The 19,223-nt window shown below is 36.0% G+C and overlaps 1 protein-coding gene across 1 annotated transcript; it reads left to right on the top strand.

Annotated features, from left to right (window-relative positions):
* Positions 1 to 264: 264 nt before the first annotated feature.
* Positions 265 to 12,568, top strand: LOC109100865 (rab11 family-interacting protein 2). The gene is made up of 6 exons (XM_042736729.1): positions 265 to 521; positions 1,417 to 2,027; positions 5,628 to 6,043; positions 6,313 to 6,649; positions 8,645 to 8,717; positions 11,956 to 12,568. Exons 2-6 carry the CDS (start codon positions 1,675 to 1,677, stop codon positions 12,184 to 12,186), a joined length of 1,410 nt encoding a protein of 469 aa, XP_042592663.1. The 5' UTR covers positions 265 to 521; positions 1,417 to 1,674; the 3' UTR covers positions 12,187 to 12,568.
* Positions 12,569 to 19,223: the final 6,655 nt, after the last annotated feature.

Here is a 19,223-nt window from a genome sequence, read left to right as displayed (position 1 = left end):
TAAAAAAATATCCAATTTATAAAAAAAATTTTTTTTTTATAATTTAAGGTTACTCGTGTTTTATAATTAAGTGTTATGGTTTCATTTGACCCATTTTTTAGTATTCAAAATAGCAATACAATGTTTTACAAACAGGTTGTTTATTACTTTCCCGAGGATTTTTTATTTTTTATTTTTTCTCGACAAAACTAACACCAAAAGGGAAACGAACTGCTCAAACTCTCATAAGCCTCGCAGTCATTCGAATCCCAGGAACAGCGCCAGGCGCGCGCCGACCAAATCCTGTGTTTCCACAGCAACAGAGGAGGAGTTTGCACTTCGACCCGTGACCACATCGGCGGAAATGAGGAACTAGGAAGTCGACTGCAGGGCTGATGTGGGAAACCACACATTTGTTTAAGATGATTTAGTGTCGCTTACAGCAACTTATTAATTTCCATTCACCACAGATACCGATTGGCATAAGCGGTCATCCCACATGCAGCGGCGACGCTAGCTTGTTCGAGAAAGATGCGTCAGAGGTAAATATCAGAGGTTTGAGCTGTATGACTGGTTGACAGCAGCAGTAACTGTGGCTAATGAAGCCAGCAGAGGAGCTTCTGTAATTGAATTAAATAAGGGAAGACCGCGGAGGTTTTTTTTTTTCCTCATTAAATACTGGTTGAGTTTAACCCATGACCACCCTTCTGAGGTTAAAGTCAAATTTGTCAATCTCGGTGTTTTGAGATATAAAAGATTTACAGAGCAAAATAAATGAAATGAGATAAATAACAATAATCCTTATTAACAACAACAATATAATAATAATAGCAGCCTAGTAACATTTTATGTTTCGGTTATGAATTGAATGTTAAATGATAAAACTGGTGTTTATTTGAATCAACTATACAGTAAGTTATAAGCCTCGCACGTTTTCATACATAAAAAAAAAAATAGTGCGACGTTGTATAAGCTACATGGATAATTTTCTATAAAAACAGTGTTTTTATATGTTTACCATTTTTAATTAAATATTTCAAAATTAAATTAGGGTTATTGGACATAGTTATTGTTTTGGACAATTTGATTACCACAATAAATTCATGGACATTTTTATAACGTTTCCAAATTAAGTTACAGTCCATCCTAAGCAGTGTAGGTTGTAACATACAGCAATAAATGTACTTGACATGAATTTATGGTTTACTATTTTTTTGTTAAACTATTTTTTAATTTTCAACAAATACATATGTGATTAATATACAAGTAAGTTTTAGATACATATAGCAAAAAAAAAAAAAAAAAAAAAAAAAACAGACTCCTTGGTTACCATTTTAGGTTACAATTTAGGTTACAATTGTTATTTCTGTGTTATTTGGTATATGAATTTGTTTTACTGTTATTTTTCTGAGGCTGTTTTTTTCTCCTTTGGTTTAGGTGACCTAAATTGGAGCAGGGTGAATGTGTGGGGTGTTTGCGGAGTGTAACGACATCATTACCTGTTCTGTTAATCGATGCAACTTTTGTAATGACATGATGTTCTTTCCATGCTGCTAAACAACTTTTGATTTTTATCTACTCTTGGTCACTCATTTCCTGTGATTAGAAGCTAAACACAATGCCACAGCCAAATTGAAGTAATACACTTATCATTTCACACACACCAAAATCCATCATTTTACACCTGAAGTCATCATGTCATTGGGCGAACAGTCACAGAAGTGGTTTCCAACTCACGTCCAAGCCACTGTTCTTCAAGCCTCAGACCTGCAACCAAAGGGCAAGAATGGCACCAACGATGCCTACACCATCATCCAGCTGGGCAAAGAAAAGTACTCCACATCAGTGGCGGAGAAGACCCTCAGCCCGGTGTGGAGGGAAGAGGCTTCATTTGAACTGCCAGGGCTGCTGATGGAGAGCAATCCAGAGGTGTATGAGCTGTGCCTCACAGTCATGCACAGGTCCCTGGTTGGATTGGATAAGTTTCTGGGCCAAAAAATCATCAACTTAAATGAGATTTTTGACAACAAGGAACGGAGGAAAACTGAGTGAGTTAACTATTTAATTCATTTTTGATGCCCGATCTTTTAAAGATCTATCAAAAGTCTAGTAGAACAATACAAAAGAAGCATTCTTTCGAATAAGCAGAAGTGAAATTTAAAAGAGGAGCCAAACACTAAATGTCTTCTCATTTGGTGTTACGGTTAAGAAATTTTGTTTAAATTGTATTTATGCAGTCTTCAAGATTCTTTGAAATCACGGGCCTTTCTTCTCTCTCTCTCTCTCTCTCTCTCTCTCTCTCCCTCTCCCTTTCTTTTCTTTTTAACAAAATGTTTTGATTATTTAAGGGTAGATCTCAAAGTCTTGATCTGACATATCATCCTACATAGACCCCTGTGTTTAATGCTTGTCAGCATTTTGAAGCCAAGTCAATTAATAGTACTCAACATATAACATGATGGGAGGTTTTGAATGACTTGGGCTATTAGTGATGCAGTTTCATTTGAAGTAATCCTTTGACGTAACCCTGTCTTTGTTTTTAAAACCTGTCATCTGAGTTTTAAATGTCTGTGGACATGCCATTGCTGTGCATAACTATAGAAGGGCAGCCATCTCATGCAGGCCAGTTTGTTCTGGTATGAAACTCAGATAAAGGCCTTTTGACTCCATGCAGTTTGAGTCACAATCCCGTGGCAGATGAACAGGTCTAGTGAGGATGATTATCATGTGTGCTATTATATTTTCCTCTCTGTTTGTCAGGCCCTGGTGACTAACAGGAGTGTTGCCTTAGAGGAAATCTTCTGACTTCCTCTAATATTATTGTCAGATGTAACAGAGACTACTTTCTGAAACTAAATGTCAAGACTAATTCATAAGACTGCTTCATAAGAGAGACAATATTTCCTGATTTCACTTTTTTGGGCATGTACGGACTAGCGTGGCTATTTGAGTATTATGAGAGAAACGAGTATGGCTGGTTGCAGTAGAAAGGCCAGTGCCAATGTCTTACATACCTGGCGTTAATGAATGTGGTAAATGACAGAAATCAATTACAAAAATGCCGTTTTTAAGAATACTGCAGTTTGCTTTTTATTTACATGTAAGTAGGTTTTACACTGGAGATCCTCTCCTGTAAATCACAATTGATACAATATCAGTTATAGGCTGATATTGGATGTATAGTCTATTTCACTGTGCATAATTATCGGCTTATTGGTATTTAGACTATTATTATCGATGCTTCCTTACTTTTCCTCCAAGCTTCTAATCATTGGCAATATGTCACAATCAGTGCAAGGATTATTTATTCAGCAATCCTGTGATATCACACCCTTGGGAGGAAGTTATGTACTGTAACCGATTTCTAACATCACTGTTGACACTCGTGACACAAATCACTCTTCCGACCTCGCATCCCCTGGAAAGACTAAGTGTTAGCAGTCCCCATTGACTCTGTTCATGCAAGGGTTTCCTCTAACTGACGCAAGGGTACAAGAGTCCGTTTCGACATTGGAGTCGACAGGCCCTAATTATCGCACACCTGTGTTTGTTGATTGTACGGCGGTTCCCAGCGGCCCTCGCAGAGTGGGAGTATTGTGGTTCCAGGCAGAGGAAGATTTATCTTGGCCTTGACTCCCATGTGAAGAACAAGGGCTGGCTGGCTTTCCACATGCCCAGATCAGAGCTCCCTCACTGGGCCTGAGACCAGGTAAACCCTCTTCCCTCGGATCTACAAGCTCCCCAGTGTGTGGATGGTCTTGGAAAGAAACATAATCACCAATCGCTAGCTGTGCCATGATGGAAGAAGAGCACTCAGCAAGATGGCAGCCTGTGACGACCCCAGAGGGAAGTGTGTTCCGATACTGAAGGAGTGTTTACAGTAGTGTTTGCATGAAAGCACTGTGTCTAGGTCGGAAGTGTTGAACTGCATTCTAGAGGGCTGCTTTGTGAGTGTACAGAGTTTCTTTTTAATTAGTGCTGAGGTCAAGAAAGAGCCTGCGTGATGTTTTACAAAAATAATGAATCACTTTCTGCAAGTCTAAATACAGATACACCAATAATTATTTTTATGTTAGGCCAGTATCAAAATGTTATATCATTCTGTCTTAATAAATGGCAAATACTAAACTCAGTCAGTATAAACAATGCAAGTTAGTAGTTAATATATAGTTAATCAGTGGCGTACCTTATTGTTCATTATAGTTTTTACAATTTTATATATATATATATATATATAATATATATATATATATATATATATATATATATATATATATATATATATATATAGAAGGGTGAACCTGTGCAATATTGGCTAATGTTGACAGACATAAATGTAAAAAAATATATATCTGTAATTAACAATATCTTTCCAAAATAGGGTTTTCCACCATACATTTGACTATAGTGGTGTAAAATGGTGTATGGCATCCGCTCACTGAACAAATTGGCCCTGTATTGAATAAAAGTCTCTGTCTAGTGTTTTATCTATGCCTTAAGTGTTCATGACCAATATTTCTAAATTAATGATCCTGCTCCAAGTGTCTTGAATTGTAGGAAAATCAGTATTCAGCCACTCTTGAGATTCATGTGCCTCTGCTGAAATATTGTCCATTTCATAATCTCCAAATACTGGCGTGAGCATCAATGAACAGAGGCCAGATTTGTGCAAATGCCACTTCCTTTTCACACAGTTACAGCATCAATCACATTACTTCCAGCAGAAAAAAAAAAAAAAAACAGTAAGAGGTTATACATATGCCGGGGAATGGCCTAGATGGGGCGTATTACTTCACATTCTTTATGTGGCCCAAACCTTTGCAGTTACCAGGGAATTATGTTTATCCCTACTATAATATGCGTTCTCGAAAGGGGGAAGGCTTCAAATGGACTAAATGGACTATGCTGTGGATTTGTGTGAAGTGAAATTGGGTTTCTGGCCAGACAAACACATTGCCCCCATGTCGTTTTTGTATGAATTATACATACAGAGCAAAGCCTGAAAGAGAGTCTTCCCACAAGGGGGGTTTCACAGAAAAGGAGAAGTGAAAGAGTGTGCGGTTTTCTCCTGTTTGTTTTTATCAAGCAGTGAAAGTACACTGGAACATCTGCAAATTACTGGTGCATGTACCACCAGCCTAGCTGTTTTTAATAACACCTAAAAGGCCAACCACGCTCGTGACACAATGGCCAAAGTTGTGTAGCTCTGTAGCAGCTGTGTTCTGAATTTAAATATGCTTTGAATTTACAAACTTTTCAAAGTTTTTTTTATTCAAATTACTCAATTTTTTTTTACTCTAAATAGATTATCTAGTAAACTTGACTACTCGTGTTTCTTGATTACTAGTTGACCTTTGTGCAGAGATTGTGTTCACTGAAAAATTGTAAACTGGAAATTTCCTGTAAAGTTAGCATCACCCCGATTCCCTCAACAAAAACAGATTTTTCCACTTACTTTTGGATTTTTACAGAAAATAAACTCTGTGTACAACAAAAGATGTGAAGAATCAATCAATAAATAAAGTTGATTGAAAAATAAGTTGTATCCCAGTCCATCAAAGTGACATTTTATTTTATTACTGTTATACCTGCCTTTCTGAATTTCTGATGTTTTATAAAATATATAATTCCTGTCTCTCTCTTGTCAGCTGGTACACACTAGACTCACGGCCAGGTAAGAAGAGGAAAGACCGAGGCAAGATTCAAGTTAGCATCCAGTTCATGCGGAACAACATGACCGCCAGCATGTTCGATTTGTCTATGCGAGACAAACCCAGATCACCGTTCTCCAAGCTCAAGGAAAAGATGAAGGGTCGCAAGCATGATGGTGCCTTCTCAGACACATCTTCCGCCATCCTTCCACGCTCAGGACAGAGTGAGACTGATTCTCTGCCAGACAAGCACCCGCACCCTCACCCTCACCCTCAGGCTGCACCTGAACCCAAGCCAAAACGCTCGCTGCTCACTGGGACGCAGAAACTTTCTACTGCTCACTCCATGTCTGATCTGATAGGAACTCACTTCAGGCCCAAACTCGACTCCATGAACTCTATTGAGGGCAAAGGTGAGGATAAACAACCACTGTAGTCCCATTTAATCACTTAGTGAGTCATTACTGATGTATTTTATTTTGTAGAATAAAATGTGAAAATATCTTGAGCTTGTGTTATCCACAGACATTATTTCAAGCAACCAGAAACCCATTGCCTTCAGGATGATGAAACGTGCTAAAGTGCTAACTCGTCTCTTGGTTTCAGCCTACAAAAATACCTCATCCCTGCAGCTCTCTGTGGAGAAGCTCTAAAGAAAATCCTCCATCTTTCTCATCCACAGGGGTTGCTGCATCTCACAGACACTCTCAGAGCGATGGATATGGTTGCCCAACCAGCGACGTTCCATGTGACCCCTTTTCCGACATCGGAGACAACATGCCCCAGAAATTCGCCACTCTCCCACGCAACCGCAATCCCTTCGAGGGAGATCAGGGGATGCTGTGGGGGGCAGAGAAGAGAGAGAAGAAGGAGAAAGTGGGTCTTCTGGGCAGAGTGACTGGGAAGAAGGAAGGAAAGAAAACAGCCGCTGGGACGCGTACAGGAAGCTCTGGAGACCTGCGATCTCCAAACCCCTTTACCAGTGAAACCAACCCTTTCCTCTCACACTACAGATCCAGGTATGAATAGTTTTAATCATTTTGTTATTGCCTTATACGTTATAGCTACTCTAATCAAGCTTCAGTTACACTTACTTGAGGTCAAATACCATTAGCATTTATCAATAATGTTTAATGAGGAAAAATAAATAACATATTATGAAAAATATGTATTTAAATAAATGTTTAAGTATTATATTTAATATATTTAATTTAATTATGTATTATGTGATATATAATATTATTATTCATTCAGCAATAATTGCTGAGGAACGTCTCTTCCATTACATTTGCCTGTCATTTCCAACCTCTGCTCTTTTCTCAGTAGACTTAGATGAGGACAGTCAAGCACTTAATGTTTATCAGAGAAAGTCTGTCATTAGGAAGACCTTATCAGTGTCATTAGGCCCAATTCAGACTACAGGGTCCTGACCAAGCCACAGTAATGAGATCTGAATGAGAGATAGACCATTCAATTAACAGTTTATCTGCCCGTAGCCTACCAGGCCCTTCATCCTCTCCAGTTACTCTCTCATCTAAGATCACAGGTCTTCCAGGGGTCATAGGTTAGCTAAAAAGACATTTAACAAACCTGCTTAATGTTGTCTAGTATATAAAGATATGTGTGATCTTTCCACCGTTATAAACATAACCAGCATCCTTGATGGATCCCATCCATTCCCAATACTTTGTCATTAAAAGATTGAAACACCACTCATAACAGTACGCCCATATAAGCATGCAGTCAGTTTATTTTCTTGCAGGTTGCAGTGGTGTTTAATGGCTGTGGTATGGGTGGAAGAAATGTGTCAGGCGGTTGAATTTCCAAATTTCCTGTTATGATCAAAAAGAAAATTCAACATCAGACTATCTATATTCTAAAAAAAGGGTGTTACAGACAAGCATTGTCAATGTAGATAACTTATTCACTTGTTATGTGTATTTTTATTAAAATGTTGTTAAAAAAAATAATAATTTGATATTATTAAAAAATGCTTTAGAATTTATAATAATAATTTTTTTATAAATATATTTATGCTACTAGATTGTCTAATAGACATAAGTACATAGCATATAATATACACTACTGTTCAAATGTTTGGATTCAGTCAGATTTAGTTTTATTTTTTTTTTCAGAAAGAAATGATAACAGCAAGGGTCATTAAATTGATCAAAATTGACAGTAAAGACATTAACAGTGCTAAAATTTGATAGATCTACTTTAAATAAATGCCATTTTTAAGGCTTAATACTCATCAAAGAGTCCTGAAAACAAGGTTTTCCACAAAAATATTAAGCAACAAGACTTTTTTCAAAATTGCTAATAATAGGATATGTTTTTTGAGAACCAAATCTGCATATTAGAATGATGTCTGAAGGATCATGTGACTATAAAGACTGGAGTAATGGCTGCTGAAAATTCAGCTTTGCCCTTACAGGAATAAATCACATTTTAATTTTATTTAGAAATAGAAAACAGTAATTTCAAATTGTAATATTATTTCACAATATTAGAGTTTTACTGTATTTTTGATCAAGTAAATACAACCTTGGTGAGCAGAATAGACTTCTTTCAAAAACTTCCCACCCCAAATTTTTTTTAACGCTTAAATATATACGTATACCGTCACTGTGGTATAAAATTGCTCATAATGTGATTTTGGTCTCACCGCCCACTTACTGAGTGCCGTAACTGGCTTTAATGCCTTTGTTGTGGTCAGTGACCAATTGTTGAGAAATGAAAAGTAGACTTGCTGTTTGCGTGTGAGGGGGTGTTGAACCATTTCCTGACCCTCAGTCTGATAACTAAGTCAGCTCAAAAGTTATATTGAACTTCTGCAGGCAAGTAGCAGTTGCATTAAAGGATGTGATGTGTTTCATGATAATGCTTGTTGTTGCTGTCGACCAAGATTTCAAGAATTGATTTGAATATTAAATGAAGGGTTTTGTGTAAGATGAAAGTGCATTCTATGTATTTATTGAAGTAACAGTTTTGTCTTTTTTCCTGCCTTGCAGTGACAACATGAGAAATCCCACTAGTACTGAGGACCTTACACAGAGATTCAAAACCTCCCCTGAAAAGAAGCATGTAAGTTCATTCCAAAGAAATAGTGTACACTGTATGTTTTTATTTCTATATTTTTTTACACTATTTTGATAAAGCTAAATTAGGTTTGACCACAATAAACATACGAATATTATTTTCCATTTCTATACATTGCTAAAAAAAGGGGTGTATTTTCACATTGTCACTGTCCAGTCTTTCCAGACACAGTTTGACCACATTTCTCATAAGTTTTCAAAACTTGCCCAAAGTTTTAATTGGTCATTTATTGCAGCCCTATTATACATGGAAGCCGTTGATGCTGATCTCTGACTGAGTATCACTTGTGGCGCTCTGGTTGGAGGGCCGTTTATCTAATTAACAGCTGAAATGGGTGGTCATCATCTTTGATCTGCATGTAATTTGAAGTAGTGTGATGTTATTAGTGCGCTTCCATTTCGTTAGTGAGCCATCTTGGACAGTATGTTCTCTCACTCAATAATTGGAAATCTAATCATTAATAATACGCAATTTGTCACTGGTCTAATTTTACACTATAGGTCAAACCACGGTCAGCGTTAAACGTGGAAAGCAGCCCTCTCTCACTTTGTCATAATTATACTGATTGTGATCGTCATCGTTTCCAGCGTGGAGTAACGCGACGTTTGCTTGCCTGCTGTGTGAGAATAGCCGCTGAAGTGATGTTGAAACTGGAGACGCGTTGCTGAAAATGGCTTTCCTCACCCATTTTTGAGGTTATGTTAACACTGCATCCGTGAAATAGTGTCTCTGGCACTCTAAGGCCTTAATTAAAGGATGGGGGTGGGGGGAGAGCCGGCCGAGCCATTTCAAAGGACTTGGAGTTTTAGATTTTCAACGCAAAGGCCCTCATTAGTGCCCATAATGAGACAACTGAAGAATGCCAAGTGGAAGTCTTATCTCTCCCACACTCCTGATTGCTTAAATCTGCTCATCAGCTGCTTGCCAGTTCATGGTCATTTCCTGGGCTCTTTTCCTGCCCCCGCTAGCTTGTGCCCTGGTGGTTTTGCTATTCATGCAGCATCTCTTTCTCTAAATCTTCCTTTGATTCAGTGGTAGCTGTTCTGTATTGCCAGAGAGAGTTGTTTTGGCTCAGCAGGCACACCTGAAAATGTATAAATGTTTATCGCATGCAAGTGGCATCAGCAAACAAATTTGGAAAGTGTTTTGAAATTGTGATTATTTTTTGTGGATGTATGAAGTCCGTTCCCTTTAGGTTCCCTACAGGTGTAGTTCATCATATTGACTAGGAAAAAAATTCCACTAACAGAAATCATAAAGCATCCAAATACTCTTTCACTGAACTTTTTAACAGTAAATCATATTTTTAAACAATAGATTAATTCAGCAAATATTTTGCTTGGAAAGTGTACATTTTCAATTCAAATAAATTCTGCTTGATTTTATATCTTGTTGTCTAATGCAATGACATTCACATGATTTACGTGTCTAAATACTTTTTAGGGCCACTGTATTTTTGCTTCAGTTTCTAGAATGGCAGTTTTATGGAGTCAAATTTGCTCTGCTGTTTCCTCAGGGAAAAAGAGAAGGAATGTTTTGTTTTCATAACCGTAATCTAAGGAAGATAATCATAATCAAAGTGTCACATGTATAAACAGCTGTCCGATATGGTGGATCAAGTTCAAACCCAGAAGCAGTTCAGACTCTGAAGCTTCAGGTTAAATGTGTTGAAAATTGCTCCTGCCAAGTATTATTTTCGAAACAAGTGCAATGTGTGAATGCATATTATTATTAATCTTCCATTTATTATTATACATGTAAACACAGATAACTTTTATGTGTTATATACATACATATATATCTCATCACACAGGGCTGGTCCCTCAAAATTTGAGGCTGTAAAAAGTCTTATATATTGTTTGAATTACAAACTTATTGTTTAAACAATATTATTGTTTAAAAATTAAATTTGAAAAATAGATTTTTTTTTTTTTCGATACTGGTTGCCCAGCCCTAATAACTATTCATAGTTATAGTAATCATACCAATGTTTTTTTTAAAGGTTTTAGTCCCTGTTAAAACCTTATTTAATGACTTAATATATTTATTATAATATTATAAAAGTATTAAGGTCTTATATTTAATTCTTTAAACACAGAATCTTATCAGTGTAGATTTGGTGCAAGTCCTTCATTTCTGGAGCTATTTGGATTGTTTGGTAATTAGATGAATTTCGGGTCTGTGTCTTGTTGATGTTATTTGGGTGGCAGTTTTATTGTAATTAATTAAGCATCAGTAATTTGGCATGACTGACTCATCCACTCATATTTTGACACTGCTGAAATGGATAAGTTCTCCAAGAGATTATATCAACTGACCGAATTTAGTGCTTGTTTTCACCTTGACAGCAGAAAGTGTGAATTTGTCAGACACTTGCTAGCAGATTAGCAAATGTTTCTAAATTGCCGTTTCTTCAATATCATTGTGAAATCTGATGCAGACACTTCTCATGTCAACACATAATCGCTCCGCTTGAGAAAACTGAGGCTTGAGCGTTTAGAGCAACACTTTTAAAGGGGTCATATGATGCTGCTAAAAAGAACATTATTTTGTGTATTTGGTGTAATGAAATGTGTTTATGTGGTTTAAGGTTCAAAAAACACATTATTTTCCACATACTGTGCATTATTGTTGCTCCTCAATGCCCCGCCTTTCTGAAACGTGTAGTTTTTTTACAAAGCTCATCGGTCTAAAAAAAAGCGAGGTGTGCTCTGATTGGCCAGCTATCCAGTGCTTTGTGATTGGCCGAATATCTCAAGCGTGTGACGGAAATGTTACGCCCACACTAAGAGCTTGTAACACTCCAAAGAGAAAGGAAATATGTAAATCGCATCATATGACCCCTTTAATAAAAGCTTGTTTATCAAGTAAGCTCTAAAGGTAGCATTAAATAACATGTTTATTTCGATCTTGTCTCCCAAAATATTTTGCCCCTAGAAAATTGGAATGTTTTTTTTTTTTTTTTTTTTTAGTTTACTTTGGAGTCCCAGAATTATTAGTCTACCTACTACTGTATGTAGCATTATTGCTTATCCATGTATACATTGTGCAGTGTTTAAATTAACATAGGAGCATAGTGGAAATTTTACAGTATCAAACTATAGGTCAAAAGAAGTACACAATGTATTTACTTCAGAGAGCAGTTTGAATTCCCAGCATGTTATGGGCAATAAAAACGTAGAGATTTAACAATCATATGTCATGTATTATTCCTCACATCTAGGAGCCTGAACATCTGCAGACGAATATGGCGGCCTACAGCAATCTCTCCTTTGAAGAAGTTGTGCAAGAGCTCATCAAGCATAAAGAGGTGGTGAGAAAGAAAGATGCTCATATTCGGGAGCTGGAGGACTACATTGATAACCTGCTGGTCAGGGTAATGGAAGAGACACCCAGCATCCTGAGAACACCCTATGAGCCCAAGAGAAAAGCTGGGAAGATCTCAAAGAAGTAAAGGATCTCCAAAGCATATTATAATTTTCTGGCAAAATATGTATTGCTTGTAAAAGGACACTGGAATCTCATTTCTGACAGGCCAAGTGTATTTGTTCACACACTGACAGATTTCTTGCCATAAAGTTATTCTAGGTTTGCAAGAACAACCGGATATATTGTGAAGAAAGATGGGCACTAAATGTGGCGATGCCAAACCCCCCTTTCAGATTTTTTCCATGACTTTATTTAGATTTTTTTTAAAGAATCTTTTGAGCTGTTGACTAATACTTTGAGTAAAACGTTTTTGAAAATCTTCACAAGCAGCCATTCATAGTTTAGAGTGGTGTTCTTGTGCGAGGAGACCAATGTTATGTTTTTACCGAAAATAACTGTGTTTAAGTTCACTTAATACTCTCACTGTGTTTTGCGATGATCACTGGGGTGGACTGTCCATATGAGGCCTTTAACATGGGACATAGAGGTGATTGTTTACTGCATGTATTAGCATGAATTCACACTTTAAAAGCTGTACCAGATCAACTGATAACGTTTGTCCGCAAATATGTGGTGAAGCAAGGAAACGCCATATTGATATGCATGGGACATAGAGGTGATTGTTTACTGCATGTATTAGCACCAGAGCATATTGGGTTTGACAGAGTAACTCTACTGTCACTTTTGAGTGATCAGACTCATGATATTGGCATGTGTTTGGTGCCATATTGATATGTTACAAGATGTCGGTACTGAAAACTTCGGTACTTTTTTTTCAAAGCATACGTCTATAAAATAATACACTCACAATTACACTACTAATATTTATTTTGAGCTTGATTGCAATGGGCAAATGTGTGAATAACACTGTTCACTTTTTAAGTCTAAAAAACAAACTGCCTGTTGTATACAGCGATGACAAGTGTAGAAATGAGCATCCAGTCTCCAAAGACTTCATTCTGAATGTCCTTCAGTTGAACTGCAATGTACTGATGCTGAATATCTTTAGTGTATTGAGGACTGTCAAAATGTGTGGACTGCCTACAGTTGACTACACCAAAGTGTTGACAGGTTTTTGATTAAACTTAAGCTAGCCGGTCAGTCAATCAAGCACGTAAGTATTATATAGCCCCTTTTTAATTTCTAACTTTACCGGAGCAAGTCTAGCCCACGTGTATTTAAAACCACAGCAAATAACTTATTAATTTGGCACGTCTGGATGCCTCATTATGGAAACATTTCAGTTGGTTTGATTCATTACAGTGTATAGCATGTTTCGTGATGAGCGATGTAGAAAAAAACTAGCTGAAGAACAATTGTTTACAGATTGCTTTATAGATTCAAGGCAGTACACTTTGACATTACTGCTTTCCCAATTCTTTTCTTGTAGGACACTTCTTTTAGTGTTTACTGTGATTTTTCTCATCTTGTGTCATCTACTCTGACATTGGCTATCATTCTTGGTAATAGGCCTATATTTTGCACCTCGGGCTGTTACACTGGAGCATCTGTGTAGTGAAATACTGTACAGCAGTGGTACATGTGCTCCCCGCATACTTAAAAATGTACATTTTGAGAATACTAGAATGATTGTAGTCTGTAAAATGACCCATTTTAATATGTGAAGAACTAAACAAAAATTTTTAGGCCATTATATCCCTTTTTGATATATACATTATATCCCTAAGACACAACATATATACAGTATATGTTCTCTGTGTATATAGCTCTGCAGCGAGCTTCCAAGAAGTAGTTTTTCTTAACAACATGATAAAACACTGTGCTGGAAAGGAAGTCTCGTCTTTTATAATATTCAGTCACAATGAGCAATTGATGTATTCTAGCTGTAAAATATTACTGTTTTGTTTATTTAAAGTTTTATTTACTTACATTTCATGTATTTGGAGAGGTTTACATGTGTGTAATTGGCAGTTCACGTTAAAATCATTCAGTGCCACATGCAGTGTTACACAGTGCTGACATTAGATAAACGCTCTAGTTTAATGTCAGTTTTCTAAAAATGAGACCATTACAGTTTGTGTGAGCAGACACAAGCTAGTTTTTCCATATCGTTCTGTTTATGTGCAAAATTGTTTATCCTTTATAATATATAAAAACGTTAAAAATCATATATACAAAAAACATACAAAATTATGCCAGGCTCACGTTATTTAAACCAGGAGCATGCTATTTATTTAATGATTTTTTTTCTGCATTATATTTATCACTGGCCAGAAATGTTTAATTGAATGAATTCAATTCAGAAAAATTTTACGATGTAAGTAAAGTTGGCTATAGAATATATAGTTAGCAAGGTTTTTATTTTTTTTTATTTTTTCTCTCTCTCTCTCTCTCTCTCTCTATTTTTCATATCAGGACTTTTGTGTCTTTTTTTTTTTCTTCAAGAGCTTTCGATCAAATAAGGTTAAAAATTGCTGAAGATTTGCTGTAGATCTTATTGTCAGATGGATAAGAAGTTTTGACTTGCATTGATCATATTCAGCTGAGCACTTTGCTTCTCCTGTCTGTTTTGAACTGGAACTGCTATGCATCTCTCTCAAGAGCAATTCTTTGTGGTATGCTGAATGTATTTTGACCAATCAGCAATGTCTGTAATCACAAACACAGTGTTGATTATCCTGTGTAGATATTACCTAGAAAATCTTTTATCACTTTTTACAGCTAAAATGATGCTGATGCATTGTTTGCTTGTACTAACATTAACAGTATAATGATCTCCATGGTTTTAAGTTGATTATCAAGAAGACATATCATTTATAATGTGTAGGTTTTTTTTTATATCCATTGTTTTATTAATGGTCCCAGTGTTTAGACTACCTATTATTTTTGCATTTTCTTTCCTATTGCTACTTGCTTGGCTGTTGCTCTTTGATTTTCAACATTTTATTGTTGTATATTTAGAGGTTTATAGCTGTTTAATTCTAAATATGTTACAGTGATCATATTTGTTTGTATGCTGCTATTTTCTTGCTATTTCCCCAGCAAAGGGTTTAGATGAATTCACATAGCTTCATTATGACTTGAAATTGAAAAAAGTTTTTCCTTCATAAAGGATAGTAGCAGGGCAAAAGTAAAAAAAAAAAACATATGAAAGCCACAGTATCAACACAAAGTTAAATTCGAAAATAATAATAGAATATCTTTTTTTTTTCTTTTTTTTCATTAGTTGTCTTCAATACATTAATCTATGGTGCTGCAAAATCATGTCATATATGCATTTGTACCAATTTTTCAGTATTCTGTATCATATGGGTTTCCATTGATGTAAACGACTTTATACTCAGACACTCCTTCCATTAAAATACTTCTTCCTCTATTTCCTCCAAAAACTTGAATTTCCAATAGTGTGTAAATAACACTACTTAGAATATAGAATTTTACCCTCAGAATTTGATCATGGTATTACAAAAATCATAGTTATGATGAGGACTTTTCTCAAAAAGACACTTTCCTATAGGGTGGTTAAATATTTTGTGTAGATGTAGTTATTGTTGATTCATCCGGAAGTAATACGTCTGTCTTTGCATTCTTGGCATGCGGCATGAATGAGTGTAGAAGAGAGATCTGAGTGTATTTGTCTATGTGACTACCATATAAAAGGGTGAGAATGACGGTACAGCCCATTTCAATAAATCTCCTGTACTTCATTACTTGTGTCTTGTATTGCTTTCATATACTGTACATGTAAAAGTAAGACAAAAGGCTTTTAGAACAGAATAATTTTATGTTCCAAGCTGGGAGAACTCAAATGTTATTTGACAATTGCTCTTCATCTCAAAAGCATCAAAAGCAGTTTGCTGTGTTTATTTTTTTTATTTTTTATTTTTTTCAGTTGCGAGTTGCTACATCAGTAACGTTAATTAAATCAAAATTCATTAGACCCTGCAATTATCTCCCCAAGCTTTGGGAATTTAGCTTTATATTTGCATTACATTGCGAACCTCACGAATGTTGTTTCTTTCAGGGAAATTAATGGGAAGGAAATTCTCATGCCCACCCAAACAAATAAAATAGCCTCTATAACGACAAGGTAGCTTGTTAAACTTCTCACCTCATTTGTCTATGAGTAACAGGAGAGTGTGTGTGTGTGTGTGTGTGTGTGTGTGTGTGTGTGTGTGTGTGTGTGTGTGTGTGTGTGTGTGAACCGCTGCATGTACAAGTGCCACTCAAGCTGTTTACCATCTCCTCCTTCTGAGGAGCAGTATCATTGCTTTGCATTCACAAGACCGGCCCTTCACAATCCACACAGAGATACTTTCTCACTGCAACATTTGGATGAAAATAGAGCTTTTTCAGACATAATGATATGTAGATGAACAGAATTCCCTATTGAAACTAGACACTTCTCAAAGCAAGGATTTCCATTAGTTCCTTCAATAAGACAATCTGTCTAAGGAAGCTTGAGACAATGTGCCGTGCAAGACGGGTGCTGTCTTTATAATAGAGGGTGCTTAAAAGTGTTCAGTTTTTTGTTTAGTAGCCGTTTTATTTTAAAGGGTGTATGGGAAACCATTAAAGTACAAGTTCATAAGGCCAAAATAAAATAAAACTCATTACAAATACATTTGTTCATTTAAGTTATTTATTTATTTTTTTTTTTAAATATAATGACCTTTGCAGACTGTTTAGACAAGTTAAAAAGAGGTTCAAAAGTCTTGCTAAAATATTACATTTTTAAATGTGTGAAATTTTCCATGACTGTAGTAATGGATAGTCAGTTATTTGTGGAGTCTTGCTTTATAAGTGAAATATAAAGCAAGATATGCAAGATTCTCCATTCTGTATTTCCATTATTGCTCAATAATTTTCTCATTTTGTCCTTTTCTTTGGGCGAACTTGGTTTCATTTTACTTTAGTGTTTTAAAGCAGAGCATGAATGTCAATAAATACCCACTGACACTGTTTATAAATTTCACATTTTATTATGAAACAAGTGATGTTAGAAAAAAATTGTTAAGCCTTTTCACATGCATATGAATTCATTTAGCATTCAGCCAATGCGACTTCTGAGAAATGAAGTATATACATATATTCACATATTTTCATTGCAACTAAAAATATGTATATATTTTTATCTTAATAAATACATAGCATGTATATATATATATATATATATATATATATATATATATATATATATATATATATATATATATATAAATTAGGATAAAAGTTGACATTTCTATTGTTTAATTATTATTTAATTGCATCTTATACTGTATTGTATGTATACATCCATACAATTTAATGATATTTAAATATGTTTACGTGTCAATTAAGGGTCCAAATACTTTCTAGGGTCACTGAAAATGTTCCACTTTGTACCACTACTGTTAATGATTATGCAGCATTAGACATAGAGGATGGAAGGTGTAATGTTTACTGAGATGCACTGTGGATCATTTTGGACTGGTAATACATTAATTACGCTTTTTGAAGGACATCTAAAAGCCAGTAGTTACATTGATTACAGCATAATGTTTTCCCTTTGGATCAGAAATGTGATCTTCTTTTGGTCAAGTCAAGTGCATATTGTATTTTGTTATTGGCCCACAATATGCGACATAATCCTAAAAAATAAATGAGCAGCTTTTTTGCTCACTTTTCATGAATTAGCAATGACTGACGCTGTAAATGTTCTGGCGTAGGTTTACATCTCATTTTCATCTGCTCTAATTTGAACAATAACTTTAACACATTCATTACGAGTTACTGTTTCGTTTTGTCTAGTGTCCAGTGGATGTGGCACGCGTCACATCCCTTCCACTGGACTTTATACGATACATGATACCGCCTGCGTTTCATCGTAAATTACAGGACGGACAGCCGTGGTTCGAGCCCACTGGACGGCGCGTGTGTTTACAGGGACACGCTTGCTGGTGGAGGCCACCCACAGTTCATCTGTGCTGCTGTTAAAAATGGATGGGCGTCATGGCGCAGAGATCAGTGACACCCGGCACGCGTCCATTCAGAGAAAAACACCCCAAGCAATTTCTGTGACAAGATGTTCAACAAGTGAAATTCAACACATGGACGAGCTATTCGGATATGACAGTCATTGGTGGCTGTTGGCCCCTCCTAAAAGCCCCAGCTCTGGCTAACCTAACATAAGCCAGATGTCAAGGTTAGCTTCCACTAGGGCTTCCACCCTGCTCTGAAGCTTTTGCAGAGAACAGTAAATTAATCTGGAAAAGCACTTGCTTTGTAGGGGAAACCTGCACGCAGCTAGGTGTCAAATGAGCCTCTCAGCGTGAGGATGGGCCCCATCAGGCCCTATTGTGTGCACCATTGTGTGCTTGATTGGTGCCACGTGTCCTGGATCAGGTGAACAAAGGCCAGATGACACCCTGAGGTGCAAGACGAGGAGAAATCAGACACATGAACAGGTCAATTAAAAGAAAAGGAGGTGAAAGGAGCTGAGCCCAAGCTAAGAGAAAGCCAAGAGAAATTCAAAGGTAACTGATAAAGTTTACAAACTAGAAAGAGACTGACAAGATAAGGAATAGCAGTACAAGGGGGACTCTCAAGGTATAACAATCAGTTTAAAGAGTACAGCTTTATATGCTGCAAAAAAGGCTAAAATATAATGTATGCTGTTTTGTGTAGGCTTATGTGCATCTCTATGGCTTTAGTCCTGCCCTTTCACACATTGCTTTTCCCTAAAAAAAAAAAATATTAAAAAAGCAAACAAATATTAAAACTATACATAATATATTTTACATTTATTATATATAATAATATAAAAACGATTGGGCACAAAGAATTATAAGCTAAATATCCACATACTAGCATAAGGGTTTTTTTTTGTTGTTGTTGATTTAGTTTTCAGAAACAAGCTATGTCTCTTTACAAAGATTTTTACAAAGACCTTTTGATTTTACAAACCCCTGGTGGTTCTAAAGGGAATTGCAGGCGGTTTGTGAGTTGATGAAAAGCTTATAACTAAATAAATGATAAGAATGTAAAAGTAAAATAAATATTTTTATAAAAATGTTAAATTAAAATAAATATATATATAAAAAAAATGTCTACCTGTATGTT

This window comes from Cyprinus carpio, chromosome B13 (assembly GCF_018340385.1).
Source record: "Cyprinus carpio isolate SPL01 chromosome B13, ASM1834038v1, whole genome shotgun sequence".
Lineage (NCBI taxonomy): Eukaryota > Metazoa > Chordata > Actinopteri > Cypriniformes > Cyprinidae > Cyprinus > Cyprinus carpio.
The sequence above is the reverse complement of the archived record's forward strand: the minus strand, read 5'-3'. Positions and strand labels throughout refer to the sequence as shown.